Raw genomic sequence first — 15,857 nt, 5'->3', positions numbered from 1 at the left:
CTTGCGAAGCATCCGACGAGGACGACTTCTCTGACAGTGCCGACGTGGATACAGCTTATGGCATCGACAATCGAGATTTAGTAGCCGAGCTTACGGTAAATAAAGGTATGCCATGTCTAAAGTTTCTCGTCTTTCTAAAAAGGTACGGGTCGAGCTACATTCTAACTAAATACTTTTTTATTGCTCGGCAATTTCAATATATAGGGGTCCACCCGTATGTATGTTCGAATTATTTTCGAGTAAATCGGTAGTGGCGTATAAATTGTTAATGAAAGAGCGATAGAATACGTAGCTTTACAGGCTGCCGAGACAGAACGAATAGCGAATGGAAAACGACTGCTCTCAAATGCGTGCAGAAAAGACGTGACTAATTTCTAGGCGCTGATCATCAGAGCTAGAACATGTAAGCGGGAGAGAAATTTTTTTTTTTTTGGATTTGCAAGAAGGTCAACGCACCTAACACGTGCGATTTAATTTCGCCGCTCCGTTTGTCTATTGTGCTTTTCCTTTATTTACAGGGTTGCCTAATAAAGTCAGTTTTGGAAAACACGGTCCGATCTTCGATAGAGGCTCATCGAGGCAAGAAACTTGTCGGCTGCTATGCATCGGCCAGTAGTCGCTGTGCTTTAGCAACGCCTCCTGTGCTTGCTGGTGTGTCAAAATAATCCGCGGATGTTAACAATTAAACAGCCCTTGTCATCGGAAACAGCGTCCCGCGACTGTACCTGAAAGCAGTGTCACGTGGATTCTTTTTTTCAGAACAGATAAGAACCGAAGCGCACTCTGGTTCGTCTTTTCATCATTATTATTATTATTATTATTATTATTATTATTATTGTTATAATTATTATTATTCCCCTTTGGTGCAGAACTCGTGTAGAAAGACATATTACTATGTTTCATCAACATGGGTTCGTTTCCCGCAAGTTCAGAGTACGTAGGCACTTACGCAAAAAACGCTCTCGGCGCACGAGATTCGCAAGGAATAAAATTTCGTCGCGGCGAATGAACCTGCCCAAGAATTTAAAAGTGCAACGGGTACCTTCCCGTACGGCATATACATGCACACCTAAACTTCAGCTTCAGCGGCAAATTTGCGAGTAACTTTTCTGCGACATCCGTGCTCCGAAAACACGTGGTCGGGGTTTAAAGCCTCTTTCACATGATGCGATTTCACAGGTGCGGCAAATCAGCCGTCGGCCCCTTCGTGCGCGCGGTTTTTTCGATGTTCGGAGCGCTGCAGCGTGGACGGGGAACCAATAACAACACGCATCGTCAGAGGCGTCACGGTGGCCCGGCAGCTTACTTTTGTTTTGACAGAGTAACGAGTTCAAACACGAAAAACTTAAACTAAAAAAAAAAACAGACTAGTTTGCTTTGCGTTGTTTTCACCGAAGCCGGACTGACCACGTGAATACCACAAGTCTTCCACTAGCTATCAGACGAAGGGCGTAAATAAAGACACAAACAGATGAAGTAGACGGGACGAGCGCCTTCGTGTCACGCTGGCGCTTTCTGTGTGAATGAAAAGGACTTGGTGCGCCACATCAACTATCAGCAGTGAGAGTGCGCGGAACTAGGTCTGCACGCCTACTGCTTGCTAAAACGCGTGTTGATTGATAGACAAGTTACAGTCCATCAACACTGAAACGACTACCGTTGAAACGAGTCGAAGTTTGGACATCGAACCACAAACTCGAGAACACTATACCTTCTAAAGCACTTGATTACGCACACAGAAAAAAACTTTCGATCGCGCTGTCGGATGCGTCGGTGCGCTGGCCGCACCTCTAGCCTGGAAAACAGCAGCGGGATGCAGAAGCAAAGACGCGGCGGGGAGATTTTGCTACGCATCTTCCGAACTTTGTATTTTTTTTTGCTTTCCTGTCTTTTTTGCTCGTGGCTGGCTGGTAAACACTCCGTAAATGAAAAATTGTTTTTCCTAACATTTTTCTATTCGTGTAGATGCACTAATGACGCCTACGGAACTAGCAAAGAGCAGCAGAATACCCAAGTCCACCGCTGTCTTCGTAGGCCGTCGACAGAACGGACTGATCCAAAAGCGACCACCCGCGGCGCGTTGCTCACAGCGTCTCGCTTTCATCTAGTTGCGATTCGGGGACAGAAGTTTGCCACTTGAGCAAATCAATTACGCACGGGTCGTCACGACTCCAGGGTCCTCCCTGCCGCCTGCCTCCAGGAATGTGTACTGCCGGTCTTTCACAAACTTATGCCAGGTACACATTCGTTCCAGTCAAGGCTGTTTAAAAACATACCCGCGAAGAAAGCGCAGCTCCTCCAGGTATCCAAAATGCCCAACAACAGCGCACGCCCCAGCAGACGCGCACAAAACCGGACAAAGCGCCCAATTCCGACTGTGAAACCGTGACGCACGTAAACGCACTCGAAAGTCGCGCGGGCCCGGGCCGCGGCGCACAATCGCGCGGAGCCCCGGAGGCGCCCAGAGCGCGCGCGAACAAAGCGCCAAAGGTGCGGGGAGGCATTCCGCGCGCCACCCAGCGCGAGTCGTACGGGAGGAGGGGACGCCTGCAGGTGCGGACGCATGCAAACAACCCCGGCCCCCTGGCTTTGTGCCCGCGCGTCGCCACCCCCCAACCTCCCCCTCGCTAAGCACCCGCTCGGGTGCGCGCGCTGTTAATCGGCCTTCCGCTCGGCGCGATAAACGCAAATACCATCCAGGAAATAAAGCTGAGGAACACGACGAGTGCCCGGCGCCCCCTCCTCGTGAAAAGGCCGCCCGGTCCGGACTTTATAGGGCCCCGATCGCACGGGAGACCATAAATCTGCGCGGCCGCCACCCAGTCCGCGCACAATGAACGGAGGGGGCCAACACACGCGAGGAGTCCGCGCGGAGCATCCTTTCTCCCAAACGCCGGGAAATAAATAGCGCAAGGCACCGAAAAAGGAGCCATCGGACGGCCAGAAAACGGTGGCTCGAGCGTGATAAATAACGCGAGCTGAATGCCGAGGGCGGCGTCGACATCCTTGTCGTCGCGCCCCCGGACAGCGGGGCCGTCTCGCAAGACGCCCCAGCTGCGCCGGCCCAACTCTGACGGTCGGCACAGGGAAAAAACAAAAGCCTCGAGGGGCACTGCGGAGAAGGCCACACAGGCGTCCTCTCACACGAGTCCGACTCTGAAGAATCCTGGCTTTCACTCTCATAAAGAAATTACTCCCAGCCGGAGTTTCTATCGCATGTCTTCATTATGTAATAATGCATTCCTGAACTCTGAAAATATGAGACTTCTCAAGCAGACGACTCGTGTTACGTTTCTCACTGCTTAAGGGTGTGAAAGAAATGTGATAGGAACTCGCGCGTGTGCGTGTTGCCCAGACGGGTCTGATATATCACGTTTATTCAATCGAAGCTCCTGCAATTCCTCTTGCGGCACGATATTGGCCAGTGTGCCTTGTACAAACGCTGGGCCCGAACGTCAACTGGCCGACACCGCCCATATGCGAGACTGAATGCGCGCAACAAAAATCCATCGCCTGGACGCGGAAGCGTGCAATATAGCTTCTTGTAATGTACCACGCTTACTCTCCACCATTATCATGACCGTAAAAATACTCTTAATCGACAGTTTCGATAGCGAACGAGATGCATGAAAACAGTTTGGGCGTTTTTTTTTTTTTTGATATCTAAACAACCCCGTGGCTGAGATGATATTGCAAGTCATGATCCAGCATGCTGCTGCTGCATGCATGACTGCAGGATACCAGCAGACAACGCGCTACCAGTCCCGTGGGTCCTGATGATTTGGAGGGCTGAAGATACAACAGCTACATCGCATGGCCCAGCAGCAGGTACGGTCGCCCGTTCAGCGACGTGGAGAACTTCGGGAAAATGAATACTTGGCTCGTTGAACATGAAAAATTACATATTACTTTAAAACAGAAAATATATCCACCATGAAAAACTACACGAAATGCTTGATTACAGTGCTAGAAACACATGGTGTCTTGCTCCCTTCGGTATCGACGCACGACTTTCGCGTGGGTGAAACAGTCGACGCCGCAGCTGTACGCGCCTCAAGCTTGTACTGCTGTTCCTGGGACGACTTTTGCACGTTCTAGGGGCTTTCTGGGGCTCGAAGCACACCCGCACCTGATCTCTTGCGTAGCGTCAACGCAAATTAGGTTCACGATGTGGGGCAGGTAAGTACATACTGACGTAACAGCGACTGACAGATAAACAGTGACTCTACCAACCCGTCCAACTTGCCGCACTTGTCACGTTCATTTTCCTTCAGGTGCGCGCTGTCCGGATCATCATCCCCAGCCGTGTCAGAACGACGGATCTTTGGACAGCCGTTATATTCATACCGGGTGTCCTTTCCAGTCCTCTGGTCGTCGTCACCAATATTTTCTTGTTTTCTTGGGAACGCTGCTTAAACCACTCAATGGATCTATTGTATTGTTGTCAGATTCACCCACTTTGATAAATCAGAGCCCGTCCATATTCACAACGTCCTCCGCCACCAGCTGTGTCTCCTACGTGCACACGCTGGCGCCAACGGGTTTGGCGCACAGCACTCGGGAGAACGCCTGCCCCGGCACAAGGAGGTTGCAAGTGTGATTCTTTGCCCCATACAAGTAATGCAGCTTTCCTTACTTTATTTCTCTGTGAAAGCAGGATCGGCCAGCGCCGAACGGGAGATCGGCAACTGAGAGCAAGCTTTGCCGATCCGACTCACAAAATACTCGTGCTTAAAAGCATCGCGATAAGTCCTTCTCCCGAGCTGCTATACAGGTTGTTGTCTTTTCTCCCAGAGAATTCGTTCTAATTGGATACGCCTTGCGAACTCAGCGACTATAATTCGTAAATTAAATATGCGGCCTAAAGTAATTAAATGATAACTGGCGGGATTACGTTCGTTACTCAATTGAACATTTTGATTTCTTAGAAGTAATGGCCGCATGATAGAATAATTTAGATCAAGGGTTGGAATTGTGCTATATCTGCCATAGGCAATCTTTTAAAAAAATTAGTGCAGCAAAAAAAAAAAAAAGAACACCCTGTATATATACGCCCGTATATGCAGATACGTACGCACCACGGCATGCGATTACACCTTCCCCGCTGCTTTCCTCAACTCTCAAAAATATGCGTGGCACTTAAAACTGCTAGACTTGCAGCACTGCCGGCAACATACAAGCAAGCAAACAAACCAAATCGAGTTGCGCTAGCAGTCGGCATTTGAGAAACAACTCTGCACCAGCAACGCGTGCGTTCTATTTCCGTCCAAATATCGCTACACGTGCTCCCACTATTAGCGAGCTAAATCAGCAGCTCGGGTCCGCACCAATGCCTCACTCGACCTTCGGTCTTCCTCATGCGTGACCCGACCAGCTGGCTCTACCTGCGCGCGCACATTCGTTTCACACTGGCAATCAGATCCCTTTTCAAACGAGGCACACTGAATTGCCACACCATGACTGCAAGCGCTCACCGTGAATAATTATTTTCGGAAGAGGTGCGCCCAGCTTTAAGTACCCTTCGAGAGCTGGGTTCACTGCCGGCAACTTTATCCGTCAGCCGAACAGTGCGACGTGCGCGTAAAAACAAATAAAAGGATAAAAAGTGAGAGATACTTCCAATTAGCGATACGATTCGTTTTGCTAATTGGGCACGCGTGAACATGTAAGTCAGCGCGCACGGGTTGGGGAACTGAAGAAAGCTCGAGCATGCGAGAACTGAAAATAAAAAAGCTCGAATGCTAGGGTGACCTAAGAATGCAACCTGAAAACAATTGGCGAAATCTATTCCAGTGTCTGAAGCCTGTTAGCTAAACGCTATTATACGCATACCGCGATGTATTTCACCTTTTACGCAGCTTCTGCATTCCAGAAACCACTGTAGGCAGGAGTACTTGAATATTAAACTGAATTATATAATGGAGTTTTAGCTTGTCCACTGTTTAGGTAAATACGGGGCTAGGGTAGCCATCCTAACAGTAAACGTGGACGGCAGATGGTGAGCATTTCAATTGGCCTCCCTTTCGAAACGAAGTGGCGGCAAATAGTCACCTAGCCTGCTTTAGCTAAACGGGCATTATATACGGGGTGACCATCTTTAAGTTTCGCGAAATTTTTAAAAATCGTCTGTCTCAGATAACATAATTCTAGTCCTCGAAATGGATTTTTCAGAGAGGCGGACGTTTCTTCCACGACAAATCAAAACACATATCCAAATATTCAACAAAAATCGATAACTAACTCCTTAATTAATTACATTACGGCACATATGGCAATTTATGAATTGTAGCCGGTGAGATTGCGAGGCGTGTCCACTTGGAATTAATTTCCAGAATGACACCAGCTTGGAGATATGCGTCCTCAAATCCGCCGCAAGAGGGTAATGTTGTTCCACTTGCTTAACAAGACGCTCGTTTATGCATTGAAGCACAAAAGTAACTGGAACGCCCATGTATTTTGTTCCACACTTTGGGAAACAATATCTCGAAACTACTTAGTATATCGTAACGGAACGCCAAGATATTCACCCAGCAAGAACCGTTAGAAACGTTCACCTTCCGGAAGCGCTGGGATTCAAATCAGATGGAAGCATTAACCAGTCAGCAGCGGAGATAAACGAGACACGTTTAGTTTATTGGTGGAAGAACACTTCCACCGTTGGAGCTTGTTTTGGTTTGCGATTATTTTTTACAGCGATGAGACTCAACCGAGACGGCACGATGGAAAGGATTTTGGAGACAGTGTGCCATATCCGATTCTGTACGTCAAGATCGGACCCTGAATACAAGAACGCGGAGGGCGATACCCAGTAACTCTTTCACCGTCTTTTGAACGCGGCGACGCGGCAACAGAAAGAAGCACGCCAACATGATTAAGATCACAGTGGAAAAGATGTCGTCACCATCACCTGGCATGACTCGCGTTAAAAACGAAGGTCGAAGAATGTAAACACAGCACCGATCTGTCAGCAGGCGAAGGAAAAAAGCACGTGACATCTTGCACCTACCCTAGCCTACACGCAAGGAGATATTTTCATGCTGTCACGTGACTGCCACAGCAGCGTCCACAGGCGGCGCGCTTCGTTCATTTTTTATCCAATGTGGCTGGGGCTTAAAAGGAAGCTTTAGCTCGAGTCCAACTCCGACGTGGCCTATTCAAATACATGTAAAACGCAAAAACGGTTTTCTGAGATAACCCCCGGACCGGTTTTAATGAACTGCATTGCATTTGAGAGAGAAAGTTAAATTCTAGTGACTGTTGGATGCGGAATTTCGATTTAGGGCTTGAATTTTGTTGAAATAAATTTCAAAAATTCGAAAGTTCGATAAAATAGAAGCACGAAGTTGAAAAATTAGTAGCTCCGCATTAAGAATAGATATCGCGGTTGTGTAAACGGCACCCATTAGATCATTCAAAGCGGACAAATTCGATATGTCAATTTATACCTTACATGAATTTGTTACGTTGTGTACAAGGGTTCCGCAGAAGCTGTACTTCCATATTACTAATTTTTTTTTTAAATCATGTGTGACATATCAATTTTGTCCGCTTTAGATATACTATTAGATGCAATTCGCAGAATTCTGATATAATTTTTCATTGCTGGGTTACGGAGTTGTAAACTTCATAGTTTCGTTATTACGAAAGTTGCGATTTTTGCCATTTTTGAATAAAATATTGACAACCTAATTAAAAAATTCGAAACCAACTAGATCTTAAGTTTTTCGGTTAAATGCAGCAAACCTCGCCAAATTTGGTGCAGTGGTTACCAAGAAAAACGAATTCTCCTTTTACACGTATTCAATACGAGCACCCGAGCTAAGGTTTCCTCTTAACGATGGTAGCGACATCGGGTGACACTTAGTACAACAACGCGTGAAACGCTTCTCTGTTACATGGGTTTCATTGTCGAAGCAATATAAAGCAAAATAGACTGCATATGTTCTCGACGCATCGCTTCCGACGCTTTACACCAGTACATAAGTATAGCATATAGTCAGTTACAGCAATAATAACTGTGTCTTTAATGGTTAAATTACGCGCCACGAGATGGCGCCATCAACCAGGCTGCTCCCGCTTATGTCTCCGGTAACCCAGCATTTCGTTACAGTGCCTAATTCCGCGAACGGTATGATGTATACGGACAGGCTAAAACTTTCTGATATCATTTCAGTCTACATAATCTCTATTTTCCTCTATTCACCTGTTTTTCATAAACTGCCTTTTAAAAAAAGGAAGAACACACACTTCTAAGCTATTTTTTAACGTTTCTGATACATTAATTCCTAGGTGTTTAATTGAAGGGCCACTATAGAGGAATACTAAGTTGAGCAATATTAGTAAATTATGCTTCTGCAATAGCAGAAGCGTCTTTCGTTACAGAAATACGGTAAGAACTACGGTAATTATTTTGTTGCAGAAAATCAACCGGATGTTTAACGTAACCTAAGCAAGGGGTAAAAAAAAAAGACAAATTGCAGCTGAGTGTAACGACACATTGTTTGCCGGCATGTGTCGCTCGTCAGATATTTTTTTTTTTTTAGTGTTCCGCATAATTAGTTCAAGGGGTTTTACCGATTTTTATTGAAGTTGAGAAATGCATCTGAGGTTCAAACAGACCATTCCGGAACTATTTCAGAAACGCTTTCAGAAACGCGGTGCTCCCGGCCCTTTTAAACACTGCGCAAGCTACGGTGGCTCCGCCTACTGAACGTCGCTGTGGCGCGCAGTTCAAATCTGATTCTGGATGTTCACATACAAGCCAAATTATACCCGACATTGGCGCCTACGCCGCGCCAAACGCAGAGGCTGTCTTTAAACTTACAGTTGAGTTCAATGTGTCTCATCCCTTTGGTGTGCTACAGCGTACTAAACAGCTACGTGTGGCTATTCTCGCACCGAGTGACATAAGTAGCATATTTCCTTTCGCACTTACCTCTACGACAATCAGAAAATTTCCAAGGGTCGAAAAAACTTCGTGTTCGCTCGTGCGAGTACGTCGGAAGCGCGCGCATAGGTTAAGCGATGGATGCCGCACTCCGTACTCGCGTTCAAAGGACGCCCTAACGTAATGAGCGACACACCTCGAGGGTGTGCAACTCGGGAAGCAGACGAGCTGTTCGTCAGATCTTGGTGCACGAGCCTCGAGTCGCGTCACCCACACACATCAGAAGGGCACGCTGTTATCCTCAGCGAGCTGTAGCAGCTAAGCGAGCGCGCTCGTCGCGGCACCCCGCGGCGGCCGCGGTATTTACACTACGCCACTGTGGCTAGATGGGTAGGTGTAGCGACTCTCCTCCTCACGGCGTTTTACTCCTTGATTCTCCTCACCCGCCGGCTGCGCACGGCGTGCTTTTCCTCCTGGGCTCCCGCGGACGGGCCGCAGGATTCTATGGAGGCGTGTTATTTTGGGCCAGTTGCGCGCTCCAGTAAGGTTGAAAATTTTGAGAAATGCTAATAACATAATCGATAATGCTGGAGGCAACGTTTATGAGGAGGTTGTTTTTTTTTCTTAAAGCCGCATGAACGGGGTATACCGATATGTAAAGGGAGCTTTGAGGCGAGTTCTATACTCCACACAATTTTTCTGCCACGTGATCAGATGCTTTACTTCGTGCGTCTGATCTAGTATTGCTTGTGACACATCCCTTTGTGTGTGGCTTATTAAGCGAAAGCCTTAGACCAGGATTTCTACTTCTCCTCATATACTCAAGTTTAACGTGTTTACTGAACTACACAGTGTTAAGAGCTCTGTATCTTTGCCTGTGAAACCGTGAACCAAACAACTGACGGGCCAGGCAAGTATGTTAACTTCGCAAGTGACAGAGCTCCGCTGCATTCACAAATTTGTAACTGTCTATGATGTCACTGTGATGACAGTTTCCTGATCAAGGAAACAGTGCAAAGTACTAAGCTACAACAGGATGGGGAACATACTGACCACGAACAAGCTGGACTTACTTAACTATCAAAATTAATCCATAGCACTGCAGGAAGCCACGACAATGTCAATGTGAAATTTGCATTTTCCATCGTTCCTACAGTGCAATCCAGAGCACATGATTTCTCTAATAACTCTATATGAAGTGTTGAAAACTGCCTCAGCCAACCTTGAAGCAACAGGACTAAGAACTCTCAGTTCTTCCAACATTGCCAAACTTTGCGACCCCAGTTCAATATGACACAATTACCCTTTACTCCTATACACTCTATACATGTCACAATTATGTCACACCTTCAGGTACAAATTATCAGAAGCATCCAACACAGATTAAAAATGTTAGTTTAGTGTGTTAAGAGGAAGCTCCAGCTGGGGGCCTCTAATCTAAATACATGGGAAACGAGACAGTTTTTCTCTGCAACCACAGCACCAAATTTGATTAGGTTTGTAGCATTTAAAAGAAAAAGTTAAAACCTAGTGACTATTGGTGTGAATTTTCGATTTACATGGATAATGTTGAAATAAAAATATACAAATATAGCAAACTCAGAAAATGAAACTGTCAAACTTGCAACTCTGTAACTCAGCAATGAAAAATTAAATACTAATTCGGTAAATTGCACCTAATAGTACATCTAAAATGGACAAAATTCATATATTATACATGGCTCTAAAAAAAAACACAAATTTTTGAGTAGAAGTTTTGCAAAGCACTTGTACGCAATGTAACAAATTCGCATAAGATATAAATTGACATATCAAATTTGTCCACTTTGGATGCTCTCAAGAATGCAGTTTACAGAACTGCCATATCTGTTTTAGGTGCAGAGCTACAAAGTTGTAAACTTCGTGCTTCTATTTTTTTCAAACTTACCAATTTTTGAAAATACCATTAAAAACATTCAGGCCCTAAATCAAAATTCCACTTACAACAGTCACTAGATTTTAACTTTATCTCTCAAATGTGACAAATTTCATTAAAATGGGCACCATGGTTATCACAGAAAAACGTTTCTGCATTTTACATGTATTTCAATGGGCGGCATCGAAGTTGGGCCCAAGCTAAAGCTTCCTTTTAAATATTGTATCTGCAGCAGTCTCAGCACTGTTGAAAGTGAAGCACTGAATACACACATCAATGAAAAATGAAAGAAGCTATACTTACGACTCATATTTACTTTGAAGTAGATCAAAAATAGCAGGCAGTATTGTCTGGCACATATCTAAGGTCCATATTTGCCTGTGTGAAAGAGCATTAATCAATTTACAATCCATGTGCAAACATAGCATGTTACTCGCAGATAAACTGTCACCCCTTTCATCAACTGCCTCCAACATATGCATACCAACGGAAAGAGATGTTTTATTGCTAGGAAGTGCTGCAAGTTACTGTGCATTAGCGGTTTAGAAACAGAGTGATTTCCACCACCTCCTTCAAAATGCAGCGGTTTATTCTGAATTTTGTGTCAGGAGACTGGCACGAGTCACAGGAAGCTAAATTCAGCAAGTTAGGTGCAGGACCCAGCTCCAAAATCTTTGTCCTGGCCCTGTAATTAAATATGTATATAAGGTTCACTTACGGCCTTAAAACTACAACATTGAGAATGTCTACGAGTGTAGACTGGTCGTTCATGTTTATTGCTGTATCAAGTGCCATCTGTAATAGAAAAGAAGATGCCATGTTATAGAAATGGTAATTCACCACCAGGAAAGAACGTAAAGTGAGCACTACAGCATCTGGTAACCAACTAAACATATATGCTCTGTTATCCAGTTATCAACACACAAACAATCCACATGATGGGGGTTTAAAGGCTCAAAATGTGTGAAAAACTTTCCAAGAATCATCTCATTCCATTTGCAGCACAACTGCCTCAAGCCACCCCCCCCCCCCTTTTTTTTTTTTCACGTTTCAGGGCACAATACATATGCAGTACATGTCAGAACTGCTATTCAGAGTACAATATAGAAGAATAACCCTTTTTCGTTTCCCACTAGGTCCTTATGGATAAGGAATCCTACCCTGTATTGCTTTTTGTATGTGAGATCTCTATAGCAGAGGACGTGTCCATTAATCAGCATAGTATAAGCCTCACTAGTTCTTCTAATCTCACTAAGGCCGATGATATCCCAAACAATGTCTGATAGTTTCTCAAAGAGTCCTGCTAAGCTAGCCTCACTCGGCAGAGTTCGGCAATTAAAGGCTGACAGGGTAAGTTTCTACTGTTGGCCTGTCCAGACCCAGAATTCTACAGCATTAATGAGAGGGTAGCTGTGGTCGTAATCAAACTTAATAAGAGGTATAGATTAAAGGTAGTACAAGCCTACGCTCCACATCCAGTCACGATGATGATGAAGTAGATCAGTTTTATGAAGATGCTGAATCGGCGATGAGAAAAGTGCAAACTCAGAATACTTTAGTAATGGGCGACTGCAATGCAAAAGTGGGGAAAAAGCAGACTGGTGAACAAGCAATTGGCAACTACGGCGTCGATTCTAGGAATGCTAGAGGAGAGATGCTGGTAGAATTCACAGAAAGGAAGAAGCTTCGAATAATGAACACCTTTTTCAGGAAGCGTGGCAATAGAAAGTGGACTTGGAAAAGCCCTAATGGTGAAACAAGAAATGAAATTCATTTAATACTATCTGCCGATCCCAGCATAGTGCAGGATGTAGAAGTGATACGTAGGGTAAAGTGCAGTGATCATAGGTTAGTGAGGGCTAGGATTCACCTCAATTTGAAGAGACAAAGAGCAAAATTGGTCAAGAAGAAACAGGTCAACCTAGAGGCAATAAGTGTAAAAGCAGACACATTCAGGCTGGTACTTGCAAACAAATATGCATCCTTAGAACAGAGAAATGATGATGACAGAGGTAATGAATGAAACCCTAACTAGGCTGGCTTCAGAGGCAGCAATTGAAGTGGGAGGCAGGACACCAAGGCAACCAGTAGGCAAGCTCTCCCAAGTAAGAAAGGATCTAATAAAGAAACGACAAAGATTGAAAGTGTCCAACTCAAGAGATAAGATAGAATTCGCAGAACTGTCAAAATTGATCAACAAGGCGAAAATAAGTGATATTTGAAACTATAACGTGAGAAAGACTGAAGAAGCCATAAAAAATGGATGCAGCCTGATATCAGTAAGAAGGAAACTTGACATAGGACAAACCAAGATGCATGCACTGACAGATAAGCAGGGTAATATCATCAGCAATCTCGAATATATAGTAAAAGCAGCAGAAAAATTCTATACTGACCTGTATAGCGCCCAGAGGAGTCAAGATACCTCAATTAGAAACAGTAATGAACAGGATACAGAAGCTCCTCCTATAACTAGCGATGAGGTCAGAAGGGCTTTGCAAGACATGAAACGAGGAAGAGCGGCAGGAGAAGATGGAATAACAGTCGATTTAATCAAAGATGGAGGAGACAATGCTTGGAAAACTGGCGGCTCTTTATACGAAGTGTCTATTGACAGCAAGGGTCCCAGAAAACTGGAAGAATGCAAACATTATACTAATCCACAAAAAGGGAGATGTTAAAGAACTGAAAAATTAGAGGCCCATTATATTATATAAAATATTTACCAAAATAATCTTCAATCGAATAAGGGCAACATTGGACTTTAGTCAATCAAGGAAACAGGCTGGCTTCAGGAAGGGATACTCTATAATGGATCACATCCATGTCACTAATCAGCTAATCGAGAAATCTGCAGAGTACAATCAGCCTCTCTATATGGCTTTCATAGATTACAAAAAGGTGTATGATTCAGTAGAGATATTAGCAGTCAAAGAGGCATTACACAATCAAGCAGTACAGACCGCTTATGTAAATACCTTGGAAAATATCTACAGAGGTTCCACAGCTACCTTAATTCTACATAAGAAATGTAGGAAGATACCTATAAAGAAAGGGGTCAGACAGGGAGACATAATCTCTCCAATGCTATTCACTGTGTGCTCGGAAGAAGTATTCAAGCTATTAAACTGGGAAGGCTTAAGAGTAAGGATCGACGGCGAATATCTCAGCAACCTTCGGTTTGCCGATGACATTGTTCTATTCAGCAACAATGCAGACAAATTACAACAAATGATTGAGGATCTTAACAGGGAGAGTGTAAGAGTGGGGTTGGAAGATTAATATGCAGAAGACAAAGATAATGATGAATAACCGGGCAATCGAGCAAGAGTTCAGGATTGCCGGTCAGCCGTCTGTGAAGGAGTACATTTACCTAGGTCAATTAATCACAGTGAACCCTGACCATGAGAAGGAAATTCACAGAAGAATAAAAATGGGTTAGATCGCATACAGCAGACAATGCCAGCTCCTGACTGGAAGCTTGTCGTTATCATTGAAAAGGAAGGTGTACAATCAGTGCATTTTATCAGTGATGACATACGGGGAAGAGACTTGGAGACTGACAAAGAAGCTTGAGAACAAGTTAAGGATCGCGCAAAGAGAGATGGAACGAAGATTTCTAGACATAACGTTAAGAGACGGAAAGAGAGTGGTTTGGATCAGAGAGCAAATGGGTATAGCCGATATTCTAATTGACAGTAAGAGAAAGAGATGGAGCTGGGCAGGTCATGCAATGCGCAGATTAGATAACCGTTGGACCATTAGGGTTACAGAATGGGTACCAAGAGAAGGGAAACACAGCTGAGGACGGCAGAAGACATGGCGGAGCGATGAAATTAGGAAATTAGGAAATCTGCGGGCGCTAGTTAGAATTGGTTGGCACAGAACAGGGACGAGATCAGGGACAGGGACGAGAACAGGACAGGGACGGAGAACAGGGACGAAGGTGATCTGAGATCACCTTCGTCCTGCAGTGGACATAAAACAGGCTGATGATGATGATATTTTTTTCAGTTGCAACTGCTCAGCTACAACTCACTTAAGAACCCACTGGAGCTGACAACTGCACTAAGCCAGAAGTTTCTATAAATTGAGGTTTTTCATGTGTTAGCACATTTTATATAAAGTTATAATAAAAATTTTGGGTAATGATTATATGACTAATCCTTTGCAGCCATAAAAGTGGTACTGAATGACACATCAGTGTGTGCATGTGAGCTATAGGCAACTAACTGAGGCAGTGTTCGCTGCAGTGATACTGTAGGACCTCCAATGTTCACAGCGAGGCATTTTTATTTCTGAAAACCAGCACAATGGAAACCACCGACACCACCGTTAGTTTCAGACCACATGCAGCAATTTTTTCTCAAGTGAAAACATTCAAGAATGCAGGCACTGTTCCAATTAGCTTGCAAAACATGCAGCAGCCACTCTGGCCATAGTCCCAACTCACAAGAAATATAGAACCTTGGCAAAAATGAAATACCTCATGACCGATACTTAAAACTATATGTAGAACTAATTCATGCCATGCTTGAAAGTCTGATTACTTCTTACGATATTAATCCTTGCATAATTCCAGCAGTGGTGCAGCCTACATCGCCTCACAGGATTAAAAGAGCCACACACATTTCGTGATATTGATCAGCCAGTTGACAGTGAAGTTTGCTTATTGTCATTTTCCTTACGGGCCATGTTTAAAATGTAAGAGTGGTAAAAACACAATCAGCATGAATGGAAGCCTTGCTTTTACCAAAAATGTGCAGGTATTAATATGCTGTCCGTAGATTGTGATTGCCATTACATTGGCCAGAAAAAACTACCAGCCAAACACTACACCTAAACACTAGCTCCAGCTCTCACTGTCAATTTCTGCCTGGTTCCTGCGAGCAAAAACAGTATGACTTAGGATGTGTGTCAACCAAAGTGCCCGGCTCGCAAATAGCATAGTGATGAGTTTCCTCTGCCGCTTCTGCACGGATACTTCCCATGAAGACTATGGCTGTGCGTATATAATGTGTCAAAGCTCCGTTCAATTGAGTGTGCAGTGTAAGA

At 44.5% G+C, this 15,857-nt stretch overlaps 1 protein-coding gene across 7 annotated transcripts in view; it reads right to left on the bottom strand.

The window, feature by feature from the left end:
- The window catches only part of kat80 (katanin p80), a 200,997-nt gene that overhangs the window by 18,815 nt on the left and 166,325 nt on the right, over positions 1-15,857 (bottom strand). For all 7 annotated transcript variants that reach the window (XM_075676416.1, XM_075676391.1, XM_075676403.1 and 4 more), the window contains 2 exons: positions 11,521-11,597; positions 11,106-11,180 (listed from right to left, as the gene is read on the bottom strand). In XM_075676416.1, the coding sequence (XP_075532531.1) occupies positions 11,106-11,180; positions 11,521-11,597 (152 nt within the window). The remainder of the gene's footprint in view (positions 1-11,105; positions 11,181-11,520; positions 11,598-15,857) is intronic.

This window comes from Dermacentor variabilis, chromosome 1 (genome assembly GCF_050947875.1).
Source record: "Dermacentor variabilis isolate Ectoservices chromosome 1, ASM5094787v1, whole genome shotgun sequence".
NCBI classification, from domain to species: domain Eukaryota; kingdom Metazoa; phylum Arthropoda; class Arachnida; order Ixodida; family Ixodidae; genus Dermacentor; species Dermacentor variabilis.
The sequence above is the reverse complement of the archived record's forward strand: the minus strand, read 5'-3'. Positions and strand labels throughout refer to the sequence as shown.